Raw genomic sequence first — 22,159 nt, forward strand, 5'->3', positions numbered from 1 at the left:
CCATCACAGTGAGTGCCAGACGCAGATACCCAAGTGTGCTCTCTGCAGCGGGCCGCATGAATCGTTCAGCAGGAACTGCCTGAAACTTCACCCTAGGCTGCATGAGTAAGACGTTTCGCACGATTCAACTGAATGTGAGAAAACAGGGTGCGGTACACGAGAGCCTTATGAACGATAAGCAACTTCAGGACTATGCAGTAATAGCGATTCAAGAGCCACAGGCACACCAAAGGAACGGCAAGCTACTAACAGTCCCCATGGGGCATCCGAGGTGGGTTAGGATGGTCCCTACTGTGTGGAAGGAGGGCAGATGGCCGATTCGGAGCATGTTGTGGGTAAACAAGGATGTAGAGGCAGAGCAGGTACCGACAGGGTCAGCGGACATGACGGCAGCTGTCTTGCAACTCCCTGAGCGGCTGATCCTGGTCGTATCAGTTTACGTACCGGGAGGAGACGCCCAGGCCTTACAAGACGTCTGCAACGCCTTGCGCCGGGTTATCTCTGACACAAGAGGACATTCTGACAGGCTGGTGGATGTGATTGCTGTTGGGGACTTCAACCGGCACGACCAGCTATGGGGAGGAGACGATGTATCTCTAGTGAGACAAGGCGAAGCGGATCAGATCATTGACCTCATGAGCGAGCTTGATCTCACGAGCCTGCTCCCGAGGGGAACGAAGACGTGGAGCGGCGGCGACTTTGAAACAACTGTCGACTTGGTTCTTGCCTCCGAGGATCTGGCAACCTCAACGGTCAAGTGTGCGATACACGGCACAGAGCATGGGTCCGACCATCGTGCTATTGAAGCAGAGTTTGACATTTCAGTACCAGCATCGCCAACTGAGAAGCGGCTCCTACTCAAAAATGCACCATGGAAGGAAATCAACGATCGAATCGCCGCGGCGCTGGAGACCACCCCGACGGAGGGCACCGTACAGCAGAAGACAGATAGGCTCATGTCAGCGGTGCTAGAGGCAGTTCGCGCCCTGACACCCAAAGCTAAACCATCACCATATGCAAAGCGCTGGTGGACCTCAGACCTCACGCAACTCCGGCGGATATACACGTACTGGAGGAACCGTGCCAGAGCATCAAGGCGAGCAGGATGGACATGTGAGGAGCTCGAGAATACAGCCAGGGGAGCAGCAAAGCAGTACCACGATGCTATCAGACAGCAGAAAAAGACGCATTGGAACGAGTTTCTAGCTGACAACGACAACATTTGGAAGGCAGCAAAGTATCTTAAGTCTGGAGACGATACAGCATTTGGCAAAGTGCCCCAGCTTACAAGAGCTGACGGCACGCGCACGGCCAACAACACCGAACAGGCTGATGAAATGCTAGCCACTTTCTTCCCTCCTTTGCCGGAGCACATCGACGAGGAAGGGGAGAGACCTCAGCGCGGAGCTCCCGTCACCATGCCAGACGTTACCATAGGGGAGGTGGAGCGGCAGCTCTCCGCGGCAAAGTCGTGGAAAGCACCTGGCGAAGACGGACTACCGGCCATGGTCTGGAAACAGGTCTGGCCAGTTGTTAAGCACCGAGTCTTAGCACTGTTTCGTGCATCACTAGAAGAAGGAGTCCTGCCGGATCAATGGAGACACGCAAAAATTATTCCTCTCAAGAAACCAAATAAAGAGGACTATGCGATCGCGAAGGCATGGAGGCCCATCTCGCTCCTATCTACGCTAGGCAAAATACTAGAGGCGGTCGTCGCGGAACGGATCTCGCACGCTGTCGAGACACACGGACTGCTGCCGACAAATCACTTTGGAGCCCGCAAACAGCGGTCTGCCGAGCAGGCCCTGATGTTGCTGCAGGAGCAAATCTACGCTGCCTGGCGAGGCCGACGGGTCCTTAGCCTGGTGAGTTTCGACGTCAAAGGAGCGTACAACGGAGTTTGCAAAGAGAGACTCGTCCAACGACTGAGAGCAAGGGGCATCCCAGAGGATCTGCTTCGCTGGATCGAAGCCTTTTGCTCGAATCGCACGGCGACTATTCAGGTCAACGGACAGGCATCCGAGATGCGAAGTTTGCCACAAGCTGGGCTGCCGCAAGGCTCCCCTCTGTCTCCGATTCTGTTTCTTTTCTTCAACGCAGACCTCGTACAGCAGCGCATTGACTGCTATGGGGGAGCGGTAGCCTTCGTGGATGATTTCACGGCGTGGGTGACGGGCCCAACGGCGGAAAGCAACCGTGGTGGGATCAAAGAGATTATCAAGAAAGCGCTGGACTGGGAAAGGAGAAGCGGTGCGACCTTCGAGGCAGAAAAGACGGCAATTATCCACTTCACCCGGAAAGCGTACAAGTCCGACTCAGAACCTTTCACGATCAGGGGACAGCTTGTTCGTCCCAAGACCCAGGTCAAGGTCCTCGGAATGATCATGGACTCTGGCCTCAAATACAAAGAACACATCGCACTGGCAGCGGCCAAGGGCTTAAAAGCAGCCATGGAACTACAGAGGCTCAGAGGCCTTACTCCAGCAACAGCAAGACAACTGTTTACAACTATGGTGGCCCCAGTGGTGGATTACGCCTCAAACGTTTGGATGCACGCATGCAAGTACAGAAGGGCGAGCCCTATCAACAGAGTCCAGAGGATTGGAGCGCAAGCGATCGTGGGGACGTTCCTCACGGTGGCAACGAGCGTGGCAGAAGCAGAGGCACACATCGCTAGTACACACGAGCGTTTCTGGAGACGGGCAGTCAAGATGTGGACTGACCTCCACACCCTGCCAGCAACCAATCCACTTCGGAACGCTACATCTCGCATCCGAAAGTTCAGAAGATACAACCGCTCGCCATTTTACGAGGTAGCAGTGGCACTTAATGAGATTCCGGTGGAGGAACTGGAAACGATCAATCCGTTCACACTAGCACCCTGGGCAGAACGGGTGCAAACCATAGTGGTTGACGGGGACAATTCGGAGACGACACAAGCAGATCTAGGCTGGGCAGTACGCGTCGCAGTGAGCAGCTCAGCACGGAACGGGATAGTTGGAGTCGGCGGGGTCATCGAGATCCCTGCATCGGTGCGAGGAGGACCGAAGCTTGAGCGTTTCTCCTTCACACTTGGTATGAGAACGGAACAGAACCCGTTTTCCGGAGAACTGGCGGCGACGGCATACGCATTGAGACACTTACCCGACCTCAAATACCGAAGTGTGGCAGTATTAGCGAGCAACAGAGCCGCCGTGCTCACGATCCGAAATCCTCGCCAGCAATCCGGTCAAGAGTATGTTAGGTGCATATATGACTCCATCGATACGTTGAAGGTCAAGGGCAATGTGGTGGCTGTCATATGGATGCCCACCAGTGCTGAACACAAGCTCCTGAAGATTGCCAAAGAAGAGGCGCGGGGCGCAACCCGAGACGGTGCTATCCCAGCCCTGAAGTTTCCCAGAATGCGATCAACGACCCTTAACATGGCTCGATTGAGTCAGCGTACTAGCAGACACCTACCAGACAATGTCGGGAAGTTTTCGAAGAAGGTCGATGCTGCACTCCCAGGCAAGCACACTCGACTACTATACGATAGCCTATCACGGAGAGAAGCCAGCGTGCTAGCGCAGCTCAGGACCGGTATGACCAGATTGAATGGATATCTCTTCCGGATCAAAGTAGCAGCGTCGCAGCTATGCGCATGTGGACAAGCGACAGAGACTGTCGAGCACTTTCTCTTCCGATGCAAAACATGGACAGCGCACCGAACCGAAATGCTGCAGTGCACCGAGACACAAAGAGGAAATCTCTCGTTCTACCTGGGAGGGAAGTCACCGACAGATAACGCGAAATGGGCGCCAAATATGCAAGCAGTCCACGCAACTATACGATTTGCAATAGCCACAGGTCGACTCGACACACAATATTGATGCCAAATTGCAAATTTTCACCTACTTATTCTCACTAACCCACTCACACCCTACATCAAACACCCCGTGTCATGAAAGCGGACATCGCTTCAGCCGCCGTAGATAGGACACTGAACACTTGAAGAATAGCCTTCAAGCTAGTTCGCTGGCAACGCTACTAAACCACGGGGAAAACGCAGAGCGTAACGGAGCAGAAAGGAAAGCACAATCAAGGAACTGACGCAATATGGGCTTCGGGAGACGGGTTACAATCCGGACGATGCAAGATATGGTATAGTATGGGCTTAAGGAACTGCGGTCACAATTTGGGCAGTGTGTGGCACAGCATGGGCTGGGGGAGACAAGGACAAAAATTAGGCAATGTACGTATGCATTAGTGATGAGTGCCCTTTCGGCCAAAACAAGCCGCCGGGCGTAATAAATTGTATTGTATTGTATTGTATTGTGTATCGCTGAAAGATGGTCGCGAGGACAGCCGCCACCTCAGTCCGAGCGATATGGCGACCGAGACACGAGCGCGTGCCTTCCGAGAATGGAATAAAAGACCCCCTAACAGGACGAAACAGATTCGTAGCGTTAGATGTACCCGTATAAGCGCCAAGATCATTGTCGCCCTCGTCTCCCGAGTCATCGGGATTTCTCGTATCTGCTTTCGCGTCGCACCTGAGCCACCGCTCGGGTATAAAGTCGTCGAGGTCGTTGCACTTGTTCGTGCGCTTGCTGGGCTTTGTCGGCCAGTGATTGGGGTTACGTTGGACGCCGATAACGTTCAGGCTGATGTAGGTGCCCTTGGGGAGGGTGTATTCCTGGCTGCCTGAGGTGATCACTTGATCTTGGGTCTGGGTTACGGATTTCGGAATGTTGATTACCGGGGGCATGATGCGGAGGAGCTCGTTAAAGGTCGCGCCGACCATGCCGCTGAAGAGCTTGTTGATAGCTTCTTCGTAGTTCCATTCGTCGGGATCTCCGGTGCCGAAATTCTCATCGATGTCTTTGTGTAAGCTGACTTGGGAGGCGGGGTTCATGGCTAGGTGGAGGGCGGAGAAGTGGATTGAGTTAGTGGTTGTTTCGTGTCCGGCGAGAATGAAGATGAAGGTATTTCCCATAACTTCGGCGTTGCTTAGGAGTGATCGAGGCTGTGCTTTCTCGGTAGACGATGGACTGGGGTCTAGGGCCTGGCCTTGGACGGAGGCCATGGCTAGTGCCCTCAGGATATCCATTCCGTCGCCATGTTCCCCGCGCCGTATTTCTTCTAGCTTGTCAACGAAGAGCTCTGACATATACTTCTTCCAGTTAGTATAGCTTTCGTGTGCTAGATTGGCGGGTTTCCATGGCAACCGCTCTTATCTCCTGAGTGCGCGTAGCCCTCCCAAGATGTCACGAGACCCACCCGACCGCGGTAACCCCAGAAGTACTTGAGGGGAACGAAAAGTTTAATCTCGGAAGGAATTCCTGCCAATTCCCCGCCAAAACACCATCAATTCATTTCAATACCATCAATGAACTCCCCTCCAATTCTAGAAGAGATACAGGTCATCAACCCCTATGATGACAACAGCTTTATCAAGGAAGAGCACAGTCACTGCTTGTGGCAGGGGGACCCCACCCGGGCCGTTGATCTTCCAGCCGAAAATGACCGAGGCACCAACCTCAAGCCTTTCCATGTAGAAACACGCAACTTTCGCATCAGCCCACTGCCTCCAACGCCTCTGCAACTATTCCAGCTTTTCCTACCCATATCACTCGTTGAAAAATGGGTATCTTACACCAATTCATGGATCATGTGGCTCCCAAAAAAAACGGCGTCGTTGACAGCTGGAAGAACCCGATGGGGACGACCTCAAAACTGCACAAATGGGAAGGAACAACGGTCTCAGAGGTATTGACGACGATAGGTGTGCTAATCTATATGGGTGTACATAAGGAAAAGACGATACGAAGCTATTGGAACCCCCTAAGCCCGGTGATCAACGCCCTGCGCACTCATTTATCAAGTTCATGCCATACAACAAGTTTCAGCTCCTCCACAGACACCTTCGTCCCTTTGACCACACCAAATATGACGAAACCGCACCTATTCCGAAGGTATTCCAATGCGTTGAAGAGTGGTCTGACCACATACAGGCCGTATCTATGCAGATATTCCGGCCCGGGTCTCACCTTGCCGTCGATGAGTGCATAATCCGCTATACGGGCAAAAGCGATGACATAACGGTCATCAAAGGCAAGCCTAGCCCCGTAGGCTTCAAGGTATGGGTCATCGCCCAATGCGGCTTCTTTATTCGGTGGATTTGGCACGTTAAGAAGAAACCACACGGTGCCGCTGGCGTTGAAATTTCAACGCAGGAGTCATCATCGCAAGGCCGGTCAAGCAAGCGAAGAAAAGTCACAGTCGAAGCCCCTGATACAGAAGACGAGACTTTCTTACCAAATTCGACTCAGGCTATCGTTGTTGCCTTTGCAAATATGCTGCCAAAAGCGACATATCACGTCTTTGTGGATAACCTCTTCTCGTCATCTCCTCTCTTCCGCAACCTCCGCAACCACGGCCTCGGCGCCACAGGCACGGCTCGCACGAATAGCGGCATCCATAAGGAAATCATACAAGATAAGAACAATGACGGCAAAGTCAGGAAAATGTACGAATTTAATACGGTCAAGGCGATACCAACCCCTGACAACCAGGTGCTGACTTCAGACACTTTTCACTGAGAAATCCTTACTAATTCGTCTTCGTGCTGTGACCCTAGGTCAACCAAATCGCTTGGAAAGACAATAAGCTTGTATTATTTTTGACCACCGTGTTCACTGGTGCCGACGATGAGCGTGTCATACGGCAGAGGAAGAAGCTGTCATCACGGAAGTCAGAAGCCAAGCCAATCCGCCGCTTTTTCGGTGACGAAGCTGTCAAGATGATCAACATCCCGACAGTGGCTGCTGAGTATAACGACCAAATGAATCACGTTGACCGTGGTGACCAATTGAGGTCATATTATAAGTACGATCATCCCTTACGCCGTGGACCGTGGCAGGCACTTGCATGGACTTTCCTCCTTGACGTGGCCCTCGTTAATAGCTATATTGCTCAACTTCACGGACCACAGCCAAATTGGAAGAGATATACCAATCAGAGAGAATGGCGAGAGTGCATTTATAACGAATTATTCAACGCCTATGGTCATGACAGTCAGGCGAGGCAGCGATACCGACCAGGAGACGAGCGTTATCTACAAAACCCCGAATTACAGAGGGAACACATCAACCGTGAGATCAACCATGTCGACCGTCATGTCAAATCAGACTGCCTAGCCTGTCAGGGGTGTCGGCAGGGGCAGCTGAGGGCAAAAAGTGAGGCTTGGAGCCCTCTTACGGAGACTACTGGTAATAAGAAGAGGCCCAATGGACGGAGTCAGACCTCTTATGGCTGTTGTATTTGCAAGGTTGCGATTTGTAATGACCAATATTGTTGGGACTTCTATCACCACCTAATTTAGCAGAGGAATTAAGTATCCTGTATTTGGCGCCTTCTGATTGGACCAGACCCCTCATCGTGACATCTTGGGAGGGCTACGCGCACTCAGGAGATAACCTGTCAGTATGAAATAGCTAGAACGGGGAACAAAACGAACTTAATATCTATCCAGGAACAAGGAGAACCCAAGAAACGTTCTCCAAGAGAGTGCTTAGAGCCCTCTCAAAAGACATAGTATGCCCCTCGGAAGGCTCCAAGCTGGTGTACACTGTCTGTTGATGTCATTGTTTTCAGTAGCCTCATCTCCAGGCCAAAGTAATCGTAATCCGAAACCGACACGACTGATGACATGCAGTGCAAGGCGCATCGCATCCAGCTGCATATCACCAAGTTCAACGACACCCTCTACATCAGCTTTTGCCATCCATTTTCGCAACATACCCTTCGCCTGATACACCGCCTCCTTGAACACCATTGAGCTATTTTTCTTGTTGAAACTTGGGGACAGGACCTTGCGATGGATGCGCCATTCTGGACCCTCAGTAGTGATCACGTTTGGGCCACAGATGTTGAGGATGGCATATTGGGCGAGCGGCTTGGGAAATTGCTCAGGCCTCGTGCATATATAGCTGATCACTCTTGGGTCGGAAGTGTAGAGGATGATCGCACCGGGTGATACAACCAAGAAATTGTCGCCGAGCTTCATACCATCGTAACGAAGTTCACAAGCCGAATCGGGAGGCAAGTAGCTGTTCCAGTTAGCATGTGTCGAAGCCCCGGATGATTTTAAACCAACTTAAACCAGTCATCTGTCCAGTATTTTGGCAGTCTTCGAAGTAGGGGGACCAATAATCGGTGGCTTAAAAGCCATGCTCGATTGTAAAGAGCCCAAGTTGCTGACAGTCAATGGCGAGCTGAAGTAACCTGGGGTCTCAACTGACGGGCGACTATATACGGAAGACCGGATTGTTTAGCGGCCGCGATGTTCGCACGGAGATCGACGATATTCTTATATATGAAGTAGGCTAGAAAGATAATCAGCGGGAAAATAAAAAGCAGAGATCATGATGTCAGAGTAAGTTGTCACATCCAAGAGGCCATACTCCGAAGAAAAATCAACGACACGAAGCCGCAATGCTAGCCTTCAAATAAGAAAATACAAAATACGTATTTTGAGACAATATGGACACCATGGATATTTTGGACCCAGAGGACGGGGAAGCCAAGGACACGTAATATTGACGTCCTTCTCGCCACACTACCCAATGAGCTTCCACTAGCGAGAAAGCTTTCTTTGAACTTTAATGGCCTCACATAGAATCACATGTAAGGCAGGTGACACCTGCTATCAACGTCGTCCTCCAGCTAAACCAGACCCCGCCCGATGGCGACCAACTCAACTCAACATTGTAGTCACAGCCTGTTTGAGCCCAACTCTTGCCATGAAAGCAAGCCGGACGGCTGCCTGTCCCCAAAGACACCCAAGATTCACCCAATCTTCGAGCCTCCAGGCACGAGGATCCCAGAGCACAGTCCCGCCCAGAGCTGCCCAACTCGCATATAAGTGTATAGCATCGCACACCAAGATACCGATCAGGATGGCTCTCCACATCCGCATGTCATTCGTAGTGCGCAAGATAATGGCTTCATTGAACGCAAACAGGATATATGTTGCAGCAAGCTGGTCGTAGATAATCTGGTTATTCGGTGCGTATTTGGCGACCGGAGCCATGCCGTTGAGGAAGATCGCGGGGCGAAAGTGAAGCAACAGGGCGCCAACGGCGGCTCCTGCAGGTTCGAAGTAGAGGAGCACCGCGCGGTAGACGAAGGGCAAGTTGATAACTGGCTCGCTCATCATTGCCAAGTGTCAAAGAGCAGTTTGTAGAACACTGAAAAACAGATCCTGTGTGAAACGGTCCCAAGAGAACCACCTCAAGCGCCGTGAGGGTCGTGTTGGTGATGGCTGCTTTGATATCAACCGGCATTGACGGATCTGCGAGAAGGAAAAGGTATTAATAGTAGCCGAGCGCTCGTGGTCTAGAATCGACCCAGGTTCCCCGCTGGCAGATCCGTAATCCACCTCAGCCAACAGACATGAACAGGTGCTTGTGGCGGTTTGTGGCTTTTTCAGACCCTTGAACGCTCTTGCACTGGGAGTTGTGCGTGCGATCTCCTGACGTTGCATCATTTAACGCACACAATCTCATAGAAGCATGCGATCCGGTGCACCTCTGTCGCATGCACCTCTGTCACATGCACCTCATTTCTTACTCCATGACATCATCCCTTCAACTGTGATAAGCCTCCCGCCAGGTCACTACAGGGGTGTCTGACCAATTAAAGTGTGAGCATAAAAGATACATCTATTCTAACGTAAATTAGCCCTTGGTCTTTGTTCCAGCAATTCTTCTTGTTACAAAGTGCGACTTCGCGTTGATAATGATTGATGACGCGTCGCGAGGTTTCTCTGATGTACTAGTGATGGGACAGAGTTATGTGGGGCGAGTTACATCCGGGAGGCTTATCACAATTGAAGGGATAGTCAAACTATTTTAGTTTGACTGCACCCGGCCCTGACGAACAATTCTCGACACCTTTAATTGTTGACCCTTAGTCCTCATCATGTCGAAGCCGTGCATTCCGGCATCCTCTTATCCTATTCTCGATGAAGAGATCATCTCTGACGTTTATAAACTTCCCGTCCTCTCCTTCGACGGCAAGTCTAGTCCATTTGGCGAACTAGTCGCTGCAAGAGATGGCATTCTCAATGTTGTCGTGATATTCAGTAAGTCCTTTCCGAGAGACCGAAAATGTTTAAGACGGGCGATTTAAAGTCAATAATTCAGTTCGCCACTTCTTCTGCTCCTGCGATCAAGATTATATCCGTTCCATAGCGTTACATCTTACACCGACCGTCCTCTCCACTCTCCCTATTGGTCCGTCTAGACTCATTATCGTCGGGTGCGGCGACCCGTCCCGCATCCCCCCTTATGCAGCGGAAACATCCTGCGAACTGCCAATCTTCACGGACCCCACTGGCCGCCTGTACGAAATGCTCCGGATGAAAAGAACCTTAATTGCCTCTCGGAGACCGTCATACACGAAACAGTCCTTATTCGGTCTTATCATCAGAAGCGCGAAACAAATGGTTTGGAGTGGGTACGAGGCTTTCAAAGGTGGAGACTTTTGGCAGAATGGTGGTGAGCTGATTTTTAGAGAGGGACGGGGTGTATGGGTGCACAGGATGGAAACAACGGCAGACCATTTGACGGCGGAGGAATTGGTGAAAGTTCTGTCGGGGACCGAAGATTGTCCCGTCGCGAAGTTCTTCAAGGGCCTCTAGAAACTTTACGGAAGAAATGACTGCCGCCCAAGCCAGACTAGGAGAGCTGAGCGACAGGACTGTTAAGGATGTCGCGCTGATTGAATGACGAAACGCATTCTGAAGAGTCGAGGTGGCTTCGTTAGGGGACAAAACGCGAGGAAGGGCCAGTCGCAGGCGGCAGGGACAACAGAGACACAGAATCATATGCGTAAGGGACTAATTTAAGATATCTAGGCACCTCATTTACCTATATATATAACCTATTTAGGTCTATATTATTCACCCATCAATCATTCATCAATCGTTCATCAACCATTCATCAACCTGTCACATCGTATCACCAAGGCCGCTCTGACACACGGGCTGTATGACCAACAAGGGTCAAAACTTGGATGAAACAGATAGTCAGGAACACTTCGTCATAGCTGACGAATACGACCCGATCCAAGGAAGGATAAAACAGACCAACTTCAGTCACTCATTCAGTTAGAAAATCAAGAGCTTCGGCGCAGTCAAAATCCGTCGTCAAATGTGACATATACACTACTTTTGACGGTACTCTCACACCGGCCACACGGGCACAGGACATCTACATGGCATCGCCCCTCACTCTCACTCTCCATTGCACTTATTTCTCGAAGCGCTTGGAGACGGTGCCCCAGTTGATGACGTCCCAGATGGCGCTAAAGTACTCGGCCTTGCGGTTCTGGTACTGGAGGTAGTAGGCGTGCTCCCAGGCGTCGATGCCGAGGAGGGGCTCGAGGTTGCCGGTGACGGGGTCCTGGTTGGCGCGGGTGACAACGCTAAGGGTGCCGGAAGTCTTGTCCTTGACGAGCCAGGCCCAGCCGGAGCCCTGGATGCCGGCGAGGGCGGCGTTGGTCTGCTTCTGGAGAGCGTCCAAGGAGCCGAAGTCCTCGTTGATGGCGGTCAGGAGCTTGCCCTCGGGCTCGCCGCCGCCACCGTTGCCGTTGGGGGCGAGGTTCTCCCAAAAGAGCGAGTGGTTGACGTGGCCGCCGCCGTGGAAGTTGATCAAGGGTGCCTGGGTGACGACTGCCTTTGCGTCGCCCTTGGCGCTGGCCTCAGCGAAGGCCTCGAGGGCGGCGTTGAAGCCGTTGACGTACGTCTGGTGGTGCTTAGAGTGGTGGAGCTCCATGATCTGGCCGGAGATGTAGGGCTCGAGGGCGCTGTAGTCATCTGGACGACTCCGGTCAGTGACCCTGGGTTTAAGATGAACCAAGGAGAGGGGGAGAGCTTACAGGGGAGGTCGGGGAGAGCGGCCTTGCCGCGGACGAAGCTGATCGAGGCCATGTCGGCGAGGGGCTTCACAGCGCGGGCGCGGAGGCTGCCGCGCAGGACATGTGTGGTGCACAGGAGGGTGGGCGACATAGTAATGGTGATGAAGGTGTATTTGGTCGACTTCCAAACTATTGACGTGGGGTTTATTTTCCAGTCCGGCTCTACCTATATCAACGAATGAAATCAAAGAAAAGGGATTAACTGCCAGTTGGATTGTACTTCAATCGATATCCAAAGCGAGATAGAAGGGAAACCATACCGATGGAGGCGGGAGGGCTACGAAGTGCTTTTTAGAAAGGTGGCGGTGCTTCATCGGCGGTGATGTCAAAATAGATGGAAGATTCGGAATTGGGGAGGGGTCAGAAGATAGTGGATTTGCCGAGCTTGATGAACTCAGTGTTTCGTCATACGCCTCGGGAACTTGGGGCAAGTTGGGTGTCTCATCGGGTTTTGTGTTAATGCGAGAGGGATCCATGTAGCCCGTGATCACGCTTAGTGCGCGTTGAGGAAGAGATCTTTGTTAACGTTATACCGTTAAGCATAGGCAATGCCTCCCCTACGTAGGGGATGCAAACGACGGGTTTTGACCCCGGCGCTACCCGCTTGGCTGGTCAGATTCCGATTGAAATGCTCCGAGAACACTATTGGGGATTGAGCACTGGATTTCATGGAGCGTACTACCATGGCCTAGTCGAGCGCACTCCAGGATACACATTGTGTTGAGACCGTATGACTAAGATGGTCCGATCTGCTGATGGCTGGGATGTGGATACTATGTAAGGAGCTGTGCTTCTCTCAGACACATATAACTTAGACCTTTCAAGAACAACACATCATCTTCCACTCCCGCAATATTGCTTTATCACATTGGAGTCAAAAGGTTCCTCGGCAGACGATATTATCACGTCGTATGACTAAGGCTGCTCCTACCCTCGGGCTGCGTGTCTCTCAGAATTAATGAAAGTCAGGCAACCTAGTCTGGAGAGCCTAGTCAGGAGAACCTCGTTACAGCTGACGAATACGAAACTACCCACAGAAGGATATAACAGACCAACTTCAGCCATTCATTTAGGAGGAATCAAGGGCTTCAATTCTCAGTCAAAATCCCCCGTTAAATTTGACAGGTATCAACGTCGTGTTATTGGACTGTGCAGGGGTGCTGGGTATACTTGATAAAAGATTGTTCTTAACGCCAATGATAAAACATCAGATAGAGAGCATTCTGTAGACACCGTTGGAATGTGCCAGGGCCCAAGCTAACCGAGAAACCCCCTTGAATGACAAAGCAAAAAGCAAAGGCCTATCACGAGATTATTGTGGTCGTGATATCAGTGACGTCAGAGGCTGTCATTTTTGTCTGGCGTTTGGGGGGGCAGCTATGGATAAGGATGGCGACGGGGGGAGACAAGGTGACGGCACGGAATTATAATGGCAAACGTTAATTACACGCCTGTGCTCACGCATATGCTCAATTTTCTGCCCAAACATTGATTTCGGCAAAATGATGCAATAGGGATACAAAGTTTATCCTCCAACAATAGCTTTTATCAAATTCCATTGTTCGAGACCCGAGCGGCGACGGCTCTAAAAGACATCCCCCCTTGGCTGCAATGATCACAGGCGAACACACCAAGCAGCTCCCATTGAATCAATCAAACAACTGTAATTTCAAACATCATGGCTCGATATAAGTCTGGTCAGTCAGTTCGATACAAGCCGGTTGGCGGTAAGTGACGGTTCTTGCACTGTTTGGTTCAGAACTCAGATGAATCTTCCAAGGCCCTGACTCGCAAAACTCCGAAACTGTTGGTGTTATCACTGACGTCTTGACGGAGCCTGGCATTCAGGCCGATCGAAATGTCCGGGCCAGCCCTGATTCTCCCCGATACGAGGTAATGGAAGTCGCCCACAACCAATGGTGTGGACGAGCGACACTGACGTGTAAGTTTAGATTCAGAATTCGAACACGGGCAAGGTCACTATGGTCTACGAGGCAAACATTCTCGGTCCATCCTAGTGAAGACATTAAGAAGTGGATATGAACTGGGTAGATACCGGCATGCCTTGATGATAGGAACGTAAGAATGTAGTTCTAGCCTTCAATGAGCCCTAGGTAGGGGTGCCCTGGATATTCCCAACGGCAGTGTCACACCAAGAATGATTGTGAATCAACCATGACTCCGTAACTACTTTCCAGTATGGTTTTAGGGTGACTGAAGTAGCTATATTGATGGAAGTATTTCCTTAAAACTAGCAATTCGGTTTTCGCTGTGATGCAGCTATACGCATTCATTCGAGTGTTGATCTTAAATCTCATTGTCTTCTCTAAGCCTGCCTTCTCCCTCTCCGCAACCGTGCTCTTCACGTCGGCAAATGAACGGTAGGAGCCTATATATAAACTGTCCAGTGGGGTAAAAATAAAAATCCAAACGGGGGAAACCAGATTTGCAAGCTAAATAAGGTAATGCATTCCATAAGCGAGTCGGCTAGTTTCTAACCCGACGCGTTTCTTCCACGACGAGCCATGGATTCGCTTCTTGCCGAAGCTAGGGTTATTTTCGCCCTCCAAGCTACTAAGAACAACAAAAAGCTAAGCATTCGAGCTACAGCAAAGACCTACAACGTTCCTCGTACAACCCTGGCCGACCCATGCGCTAGCCGACCTGCACGACGCGATATCTTACCCAACTCGCTTAAGCTCGTAGAATTGGAAAAGGACGCTATTATACAGTACATACTTAAGGTGTGTGCGATCTTATCCGCCTAGATTGCGTGGTGCAGAAGATATGGGCAACCAACTATTGTGCGCACACATCGCGTCGGGCATTGGCAGGAACTGGGCCTCCCGACTTCGTCAGGTCCCAGTCAGAGCTCCGTACGCATTTTCCTCGCAAATAAAATTACTAGCGAGCTAAATTCGAGAATCCAAAGGTTATTGGCGAGTCGTTTGTACTTGTACGGGATATCAAGACCGAGTACGGTATCCTCGATGAGGATACCGTACGACTTCGACAAGACTGGGTTCATGTTGGGCATTATCTTCGCATGAACGGTGCTTACTACCTCTGACAGCCGTGGAAAGGCCAAATTGGCCAAGGCTGGCAACCGAGAGTGGGCAACTGCTTCCCAAGGAGTCAATGCTTAAGGCTGGACTGTTCCACCGTTCATCATACTAGCAGTGCAGTACCATTTGGCCAACTGTACAAAGAGTGATCTTCTAGCAGATTGGGACATTACAGCAACCGAAATGACCGGAATGCCAACGAAATAGGCCTAGATTGGATCAAGTACTTCGACAAGCATATAGCGTGTCGTACGAAGGGCATATATCGGCTATTTATCCTCGACGGCCACAAGACCCACCACTCTACCATATTCGAACTCTACTATAAGAACATATCATTCGTATACTTTGCATGCCTCCGAATTCCTCCTATTTCCTCCAGCCACTAGAGATTGGGTGCTTTGGGCCGATGAAAAAGGCGTATGGTCGCCAGATCGAGGACCTGATGCGGGCGCATATCACGCGCGTGAGCAGGATCGGGTTTCTATGCGCATTCTCCAAGGCCTTTTTTGCTTCTATGCCAAAGAAACATATACAGAGAGGCTTTGTAAGTGCTGGCATCGTTCCGTACAATCCAGAAAGGGTTCTTCCCAAGCTAGATGTACAGTTACGGACTCAAACACCCACCGGAAGTGTGAGGCCAACGGTGGAAAGCGCCGTAGCCATCTAGGTCAGACACAGAATCTCCTTTTCCTTTACATGGACGCTTGCAACGAGGCTTTCCCACCAAGCGTACCTCTTGCCGATAGACCTGAACAGGGCCGTGGGCGCAGATGGGATCCTCACATCAGTGCCGATCCAGGCCCAGATGCGCTTCAGAGCTTGATACAGTGGAGGAACGCTCTGATAAGAGTTTATTAGCACCGTAATTCTATAACGTAATTGCAGTAGACCAGAGTAGCGCCAGAACCAGCCTGCCCGACTGGTAGGACTCAAAGAAGCAAATGGCAATTCTCCACTTACACTCCGCACTGGTATTCGAACCACCTGCTCAAACCAGTCCCGTGATACGTTCTTGTGGTCGGGGAGCGTTGCGAGCATGCCCAAGAAAAAGACTGGGAGTAGAGGTGCTTGTGCCGTGAAGTGTGAGCCCGATGTCGGCATGATGCGGATGCACTTCGCGAGGTCCGTTAAATTAGCAAGAACGCTGGGGTGGTTTCGAGGCAGCCTAAACATTCAATGAGCACTCTGAGTCCTCATGACGATTACCGCAGCGAGGAAGGAAGGTCTCCAGCCAAATCAAATCCTTCCTCTACCCGCCCCGACTCTGCTTCTTCATCCATACCTTAATAGTCGGCATTGCAAGTAAATGATCGCAGCAATTCTCCACGCCTCGGCCGTTACATCCGTCATTTCCCGGTTCGAGTCGATGATTGTGTCGTCCGACTTCGATCTGACCCATTCTATCGTTGGAGGGCGTGTTTGGGCGTCCTCCCACGATATGCCTTCGCGACTCCATTGCCGCATCTCTTGGAGTTGACGGTGAAGATACCGTGCCGTGATGGGAACAATGGTGCTGTTAGGTTCTTGCTGCAGGCGGGCCGCGCAGTACGTCACTTGGCTCATGGTATGCAGCAGCCTCTTGGAAAAGCCACATCCGCCGTGGATCTCAAACATGTCCTTCTCGGTGCCATAGAGAAGCCAGCCAAATCTACTGGCCTCTTCCTCGGGTTTCAGCGTGGCTGGCGAAGGGAGCGCCATCATTGGCTGGGCGAGAATGACCGCTCGGCCGACGATGATGGACTGGGAGATGCGGAGATCGCTATATTGGACGTTGTGGTCTTTCCAGAATCGGCATCCGGGATCTGTTTTGTGGAGGAAGTACTCGCCTTGTTTGAACCCTTCCAACCAGCGAGGAGAGGAGGGTTTCTTGAGCCGCCGCTCGGTCAGGACAATCTAAATGAGAGTCAGATCTTGTTACGACAAGGTGTCGACGGAGCGCGCTCATTCGACAACGGTTTGCGGTTACACGTACATCTTGCATGGAGAGGATAACAGCCATGGTAATGACTTCATCCCCTCCCCCGATTCGTCTGCTCTCTGGAGCAACAAGAAGCTTGCTGAAATACTCGTCTGCCGTCACATACCGTTCATTGATTCGTTGCCGAATAAGCTCATCCGGCAGGTAATCATAGATATATACCCCAGCCAAGCTCTGGATGGCGTATAGGATGCCTTCGTTCTTATGCATCGGTGCCAAGTCCCTTAACCACAGGTTCGTGTGGTTGAGAATGCTCCTTCCTGGACACCAATTCTTCGTATCTGTGATCAATTCATGAGAACTCGCTCGGCAAACCCAACAAGTTATTGTATGTCCCTTTACAGGGACATAGATTACGGACGTACAGAATTCAAATAACCGCCTATCGATGCGATCCATCTTGGCTTGGAAGCCAAATTGTGGTGGCAGCATTCTCGGCTGATCGGTCGTCATGGCTTGCAATGCAGACTCTTGAGGTGGTGTTGGAGGGTTTGTCGCCATCGTTTGCGGGAGCATTTTTGTCCAGGCCATATCGGTCTTCAGTGATAAAACAGACATGCTAGTCGTCGCGTATGGCGCAGGCATGGGCCCGATGAGGGTCACAACACTGGAACGCCGACTGACAGTAGAAAGCTGCGTCGAGTCCGTAGTGACATCCTCCATACCATCGTTGGATGATGGTGGCACAGCAAGGGTGGATGGCCGTCTCGACGGCTGTCGAGATGGCCAGTTGAACTTCACATAGCCATTGATCTGGCCATTTTTAGGTCGGAGAAAGCGCGGAATGGTTGACACCGACACTCTATGCTCACGGTCCGTGAAGGGGCTGATGAGAACCGTTCTGTCTACCGGTTCATGGCTCTCGGGACCTTGAGGATCGGTGGCGAGCTTTGTAGAAGCAGCTGGCGCCGCGGGCAGCAGATGAGGTAGGCGAGTTGGTTGAGGAGCTTGATGAGAACGTGGCTGAAGGTGAGACTGAGTCGGCGACGGGACTGGGGAAGGATACTTTGCCGCAGGCTGGGGTACTGCATGAAATGTCAGCTCAACGACTTCAATAGTCTACTACTATAGCGCGACCGGTTTACTAGGCGGCTTTGGTTTCTTTCGACCGGAAATGGAACAATGACGAGGCAGGGACCATGAACGAAGATCAGTTCAGAGCTGGATTCGCCCAGGGGTGAGATTGAGCGCGGTGAGGGGGTGCATCATGTTGTCTTTCATCTCAATTAGGGAAGGGAATCAATCAATCCACGGACGCCCGTCGTGGACGCTAAGTACGTTTTCAGGTAGCTGAGCGATGATGTAAGGTTGGCACGGCTCGTTTGAAGGGACGTGCCATCCTAGTCGTCAATCCACGAAAGTCGTCCGTGGATTGATTCCCTTCCCTGATCTCAATGGCCAAGGATTCACGTTCATGAGCCGAGCTCCATATCGACATCCATCACAAGGATATTATAGGAACGACAAGGAGTCCGGACGAGAGGGGAGAGCCCGTCAATAAAGGCGCGAATGTGGAACGAGGGGAGGAAAGGCTGGAAAGAGGCGGTGAATGCGCGGGAGCAGGCTCGTTTCCTTACTTGAGAAAGTCGGTCCCCAACAACACTCGAATTCCGTAGCAAGATTGAAGGGCACCTGCGATGGAGATGTCAAGCCCACAGACAATTCTATTGGATTATCAAACAACGGGACACCAGTGGTCAAGTGCCTATTTATGTTGTTGGAATCCCTTAGATGGGCAGCGGCTATATTCACTGGGATTGTGGCGTTATCATGCTGCTGGTACTTGACGCGCTTCAGCGGACGATCAGACTCTGACCGGTACTCCATCTGAGCGGCTCGCTACGATGAAGTCAACAGACCGCAGGGTGCGCCGGAAGACGACTCTAGCTCGCCTGCAGCGCTTAGCAGAAACCTGCGTATTGCAGTGAATGGAAGGGGAAATGGGGGACCAGGGAGTGGCACCTTGGGGTTGGCCGTATCAGAGCACAAGGGGAAGCCGGCGGCAGCGGGCGGTCGCAACAACGAGACGAGTGCGACGGAGAGGGGCCGGGACGCTAGGGCCAGCGTGCTATCGTTGCGGCGCGTTACTCGAGAGCCTATTGCGATGCTAACAGAGTGGTTCGCTTTAAGACTAAAACCACGCTTATGGAAAGTGCATTTGGAAGCGACAACCACGAGAATTGAGGAGACAATAAAAGAGAAGGGGAAAGTGCGCAAGAGGAAGCAGAAAGGCAATCAAGGGGAAGCGTGGAGTAGTACCTATTTTATTGTAAAAAGCATGCCGACCAGGCCGTTCCATCACCCTTGGTCCGTTCCCAAAACGTACTCCGTACGAAAGGAGGTCCCTGTTCGAAAAAGCAACTACGCCGCCACCATCTAGGATAAATACGTTAAGCACGAACGCACTCCATACTCTTATTAATATTGGTAATACCAGACATTAGCGAGGCATAGAGGTCTAGCAAGAGATTTTCTGCCCTGTTTTCGACGGCTCTACGCAAACTATAGGATAAGGGGCTCTGTAGCAGGATGAAGCAAGATACCGACAGGTGAACATGGCGTTTGTACTTGGGGCAAAATTTTTGAAACGTTTCTCAGCTCTAGGAGAAGGGTTGCGTCTCCCACGGGAGGGGAGGGTGTTTCTCCAATGGCTACCCGTTGGAATAGAGCGGGTCAACTTGAGCAAGCTAAAGGTCGCTTCCAGATGCAGTGTGGCCTAAGTGCCGCGCCTCACGCGCCTTGAAGCGCGCCCTTAGCTTAGCGCCGTGATGAACCAAGATTACGGTTACACGGAGCGGGGTAGCATCAGACGACGCCACGTGTTGCGCATCCCCTACGCGGTACCTATTCTCCTTGCAAGTGCGAGTGCGTGTACCAATCATATGCCACCTTGCAAGCCTAGCTGGCTTCCACTGTAAAGTCCCCTGCAGCCACGGTGTGGATCATTCCGAGAGTTAATGTCGATCTCAAAATAATGTGGGCACGGGCCGCACGGTCCGCGCGAGCGAAAGCACGGTGGATCAAGCGAGCGGCACCGAGGTTGCAGAGCCTTCTTTTCTCCTCTCCCCTTCCTCATTCTTCGTCCACGAGTGCATAGCACAACACTCATTGAATTTCACGCAATGTGGCGGTGGATATGAGGCGAAAGTGAGGGAAAGGAGCGAGACACGTAGTCATGGAAGACTTAATCTTACATCTCTATGAGGTGCAATAATGACAAAGGTTATTGAGAAAAGGAGGCGGCCAGAGACCATAGATGACTTGTGGACATTCGTGGTCATTAAACATCCCGCCATTTGAGACTGGCCCTCCTCGCCATGGACCGTTGCAGAGCCTAACCCTTGAGCTGGTCCGTGCTGCGGCAAGTGCCGCTCGATCCGGGGCTGCATATCTGCACCCCACTTCTTCCGTGGGGCCAGATGAGGTCCCTGAGCCAATAGTGGTGCCTCTGCAGGCCCATTCTTCATTTGGTGGATAAGTGTCGCATATCACCACTAGGTCCGTGCGACTGGATATGAAACGCGGCCCGTACGGGTCGTGTATCCGGTTTCACATCTAGCTTGTCGCATCAAGAATTCCAATCCTAACGATATGAGCTTAAATAGCTGTGCCTAAACACATGGCTGTTCAATTTCCTTTGTTCTTCAGATAATTCTCATAAATTGACTGGTACCATCAATGATCCCTGTAGAGCCAATTGTCTGACAATAGGTGTAGATTGATGGATTGGTGTAGATTGGTGGATTGGTTGGATTGATGCATAGACCTGGGGAGAGTACATGCCCGACCGAGCAAGAGAATCCCGACCCCTTTCTCTTTTCCCTTTCTTTCCCCTAACTGACAAAAAAAAGCAGGCAAGCTCATTATCGCGTTTCCCGGGTCGCCGAAAAGAAGAAAGACCCTTGGACGTAGACGTATGTCGCTTTGCACTCTCGAACTCGAATCCGCGGTGCCGTCGAACCCTTGACGCCAGCGCACTGCGAAAAATGCCCGCCAGCGCCTCCTCCATCTCGACCGCGCCCACCGCGCCGCCGTCTCACTCGCTCAGCACCCGTCCGCACGCCCCGCGCCGCGAGTCGCTGCCACAGAGACCCCAGCTGTGTCTGGTTGCGAAGGATCAGATGCCCCCTCATAAGGAGATCGCCCAGCACGGTGCGGAACAGCGGCGTCGAGTCATAGGGTGGGATCCGGCGCCTGCCGAAGAGACACTCGTCCAGCGAGGGGAAGGCATCCTAGGGCTCTCAGTCGAGGAGGAACCGTAGATCCGGGAGGCCGTCGGAGTACATCCAAAGCTCCTCGGGCAAAGCTCACATCGCGCGTCGGTGGGCTTCGCAGCGCCGAACGAGGGATAAAAGCAGAGCGGAGAGGAGGAGCGACGTAATCTTCCGGTTGGGAGGAGCCGGTAACTGTGATTCGAGCAAAGCGAGAGACGGTGGATCAAACCGCGAAGAGAGAGCAATAGCCAGCGGCGAGAGATTTTGGGATCGACCCATGGTTAGTCCATATCTACTGCAGCTTGTAGTGTACTGTATGGATGTCATCAGGAGCCCTCATGAGATGAACTCGCTGCAAGCTGCAAGGTCCATGCACTTCCAGCTGGCTCTGGTTGGTCCGTGACCCCAGCTTCGACGTTAGAGATGTCCAATGTGAAACGGGGCTAAAAAATTGATGGCGAGAAAAGACAGATGGCTGGCCGACTATCCATAAGCTACGAGACACTCTTTACACTCTTTTGTGAGGGATCATAGTCAATTGAAGATCAATTGGTAGTATGGGTCCGGTCTAGATCCAAGACGTAGCGCAGAGAGAAACAAAAAGAGAGACAAGATCAATCTGCCCTTGGCTCAGGGGAAATATCCAGTACCACGTGCTAGCGCACGTGGTACCCTTAACGCGTGTCAAGGTCAGATCACCTGAGTTCGTGACAAGAGTGTACAGGAGACGCAAGCCGCAAACGGTTTGCCCAAATGAGCCTTGAGGAACGAAGTTTGATATGAGTGGTCGTAGAGAAGAATTTGCTAATTTTTTTTGAAACTTATCAAGCAGTTTCGCGATTGCCGCCAATGTTGTAGTGCATCTGTCATGTGACTGGTGATGCTGGGGGTCTGAAACCTGCTCGTGACAACGCGCCTGAAAAAAGTAACAAGGT

The 22,159-nt window shown here is 51.7% G+C and overlaps 6 protein-coding genes across 6 annotated transcripts; 2 read left to right on the forward strand and 4 right to left on the reverse strand.

The window, feature by feature from the left end:
- Positions 1 to 4,225: 4,225 nt before the first annotated feature.
- Positions 4,226 to 5,068, reverse strand: NCS54_01478000 (Cytochrome p450 protein; the record flags this gene model as incomplete). Its single annotated transcript, XM_053159909.1, has 1 exon — positions 4,226 to 5,068. The coding sequence occupies one exon, from the start codon at positions 5,066 to 5,068 to the stop codon at positions 4,226 to 4,228; it is 843 nt and encodes a 280-aa protein (XP_053015884.1).
- Positions 5,069 to 5,870: 802 nt separating this feature from the next.
- On the forward strand, positions 5,871 to 6,584 carry NCS54_01478100 (DDE-Tnp-1-7 domain-containing protein; the record flags this gene model as incomplete). Its single annotated transcript, XM_053159910.1, has 1 exon — positions 5,871 to 6,584. The coding sequence occupies one exon, from the start codon at positions 5,871 to 5,873 to the stop codon at positions 6,582 to 6,584; it is 714 nt and encodes a 237-aa protein (XP_053015885.1).
- An 833-nt stretch (positions 6,585 to 7,417) lies between these two features.
- Positions 7,418 to 9,199, reverse strand: NCS54_01478200 (Hypothetical protein; the record flags this gene model as incomplete). The annotated part of the gene is made up of 5 exons (XM_053159911.1): positions 7,418 to 7,439; positions 7,502 to 7,508; positions 7,786 to 8,093; positions 8,141 to 8,153; positions 8,935 to 9,199. 5 exons carry the CDS (start codon positions 9,197 to 9,199, stop codon positions 7,418 to 7,420), a joined length of 615 nt encoding a protein of 204 aa, XP_053015886.1.
- A 2,098-nt stretch (positions 9,200 to 11,297) lies between these two features.
- Positions 11,298 to 12,055, reverse strand: NCS54_01478300 (Superoxide dismutase; the record flags this gene model as incomplete). Its single annotated transcript, XM_053159912.1, has 2 exons — positions 11,298 to 11,863; positions 11,926 to 12,055. 2 exons carry the CDS (start codon positions 12,053 to 12,055, stop codon positions 11,298 to 11,300), a joined length of 696 nt encoding a protein of 231 aa, XP_053015887.1.
- Positions 12,056 to 13,642: 1,587 nt separating this feature from the next.
- On the forward strand, positions 13,643 to 13,982 carry NCS54_01478400 (Hva1-TUDOR domain-containing protein; the record flags this gene model as incomplete). Its single annotated transcript, XM_053159913.1, has 3 exons — positions 13,643 to 13,691; positions 13,745 to 13,857; positions 13,917 to 13,982. The coding sequence occupies 3 exons, from the start codon at positions 13,643 to 13,645 to the stop codon at positions 13,980 to 13,982; spliced, it is 228 nt and encodes a 75-aa protein (XP_053015888.1).
- A 1,713-nt stretch (positions 13,983 to 15,695) lies between these two features.
- Positions 15,696 to 18,041, reverse strand: NCS54_01478500 (Hypothetical protein; the record flags this gene model as incomplete). Its single annotated transcript, XM_053159914.1, has 6 exons — positions 15,696 to 15,872; positions 15,993 to 16,197; positions 16,315 to 16,925; positions 17,005 to 17,291; positions 17,376 to 17,812; positions 17,860 to 18,041. 6 exons carry the CDS (start codon positions 18,039 to 18,041, stop codon positions 15,696 to 15,698), a joined length of 1,899 nt encoding a protein of 632 aa, XP_053015889.1.
- Between the last annotated feature and the right edge of the window lie 4,118 nt (positions 18,042 to 22,159).

The sequence above is a fragment of the Fusarium falciforme genome, chromosome 13, assembly GCF_026873545.1.
Source record: "Fusarium falciforme chromosome 13, complete sequence".
Classification (NCBI taxonomy): Eukaryota; Fungi; Ascomycota; class Sordariomycetes; order Hypocreales; family Nectriaceae; genus Fusarium; species Fusarium falciforme.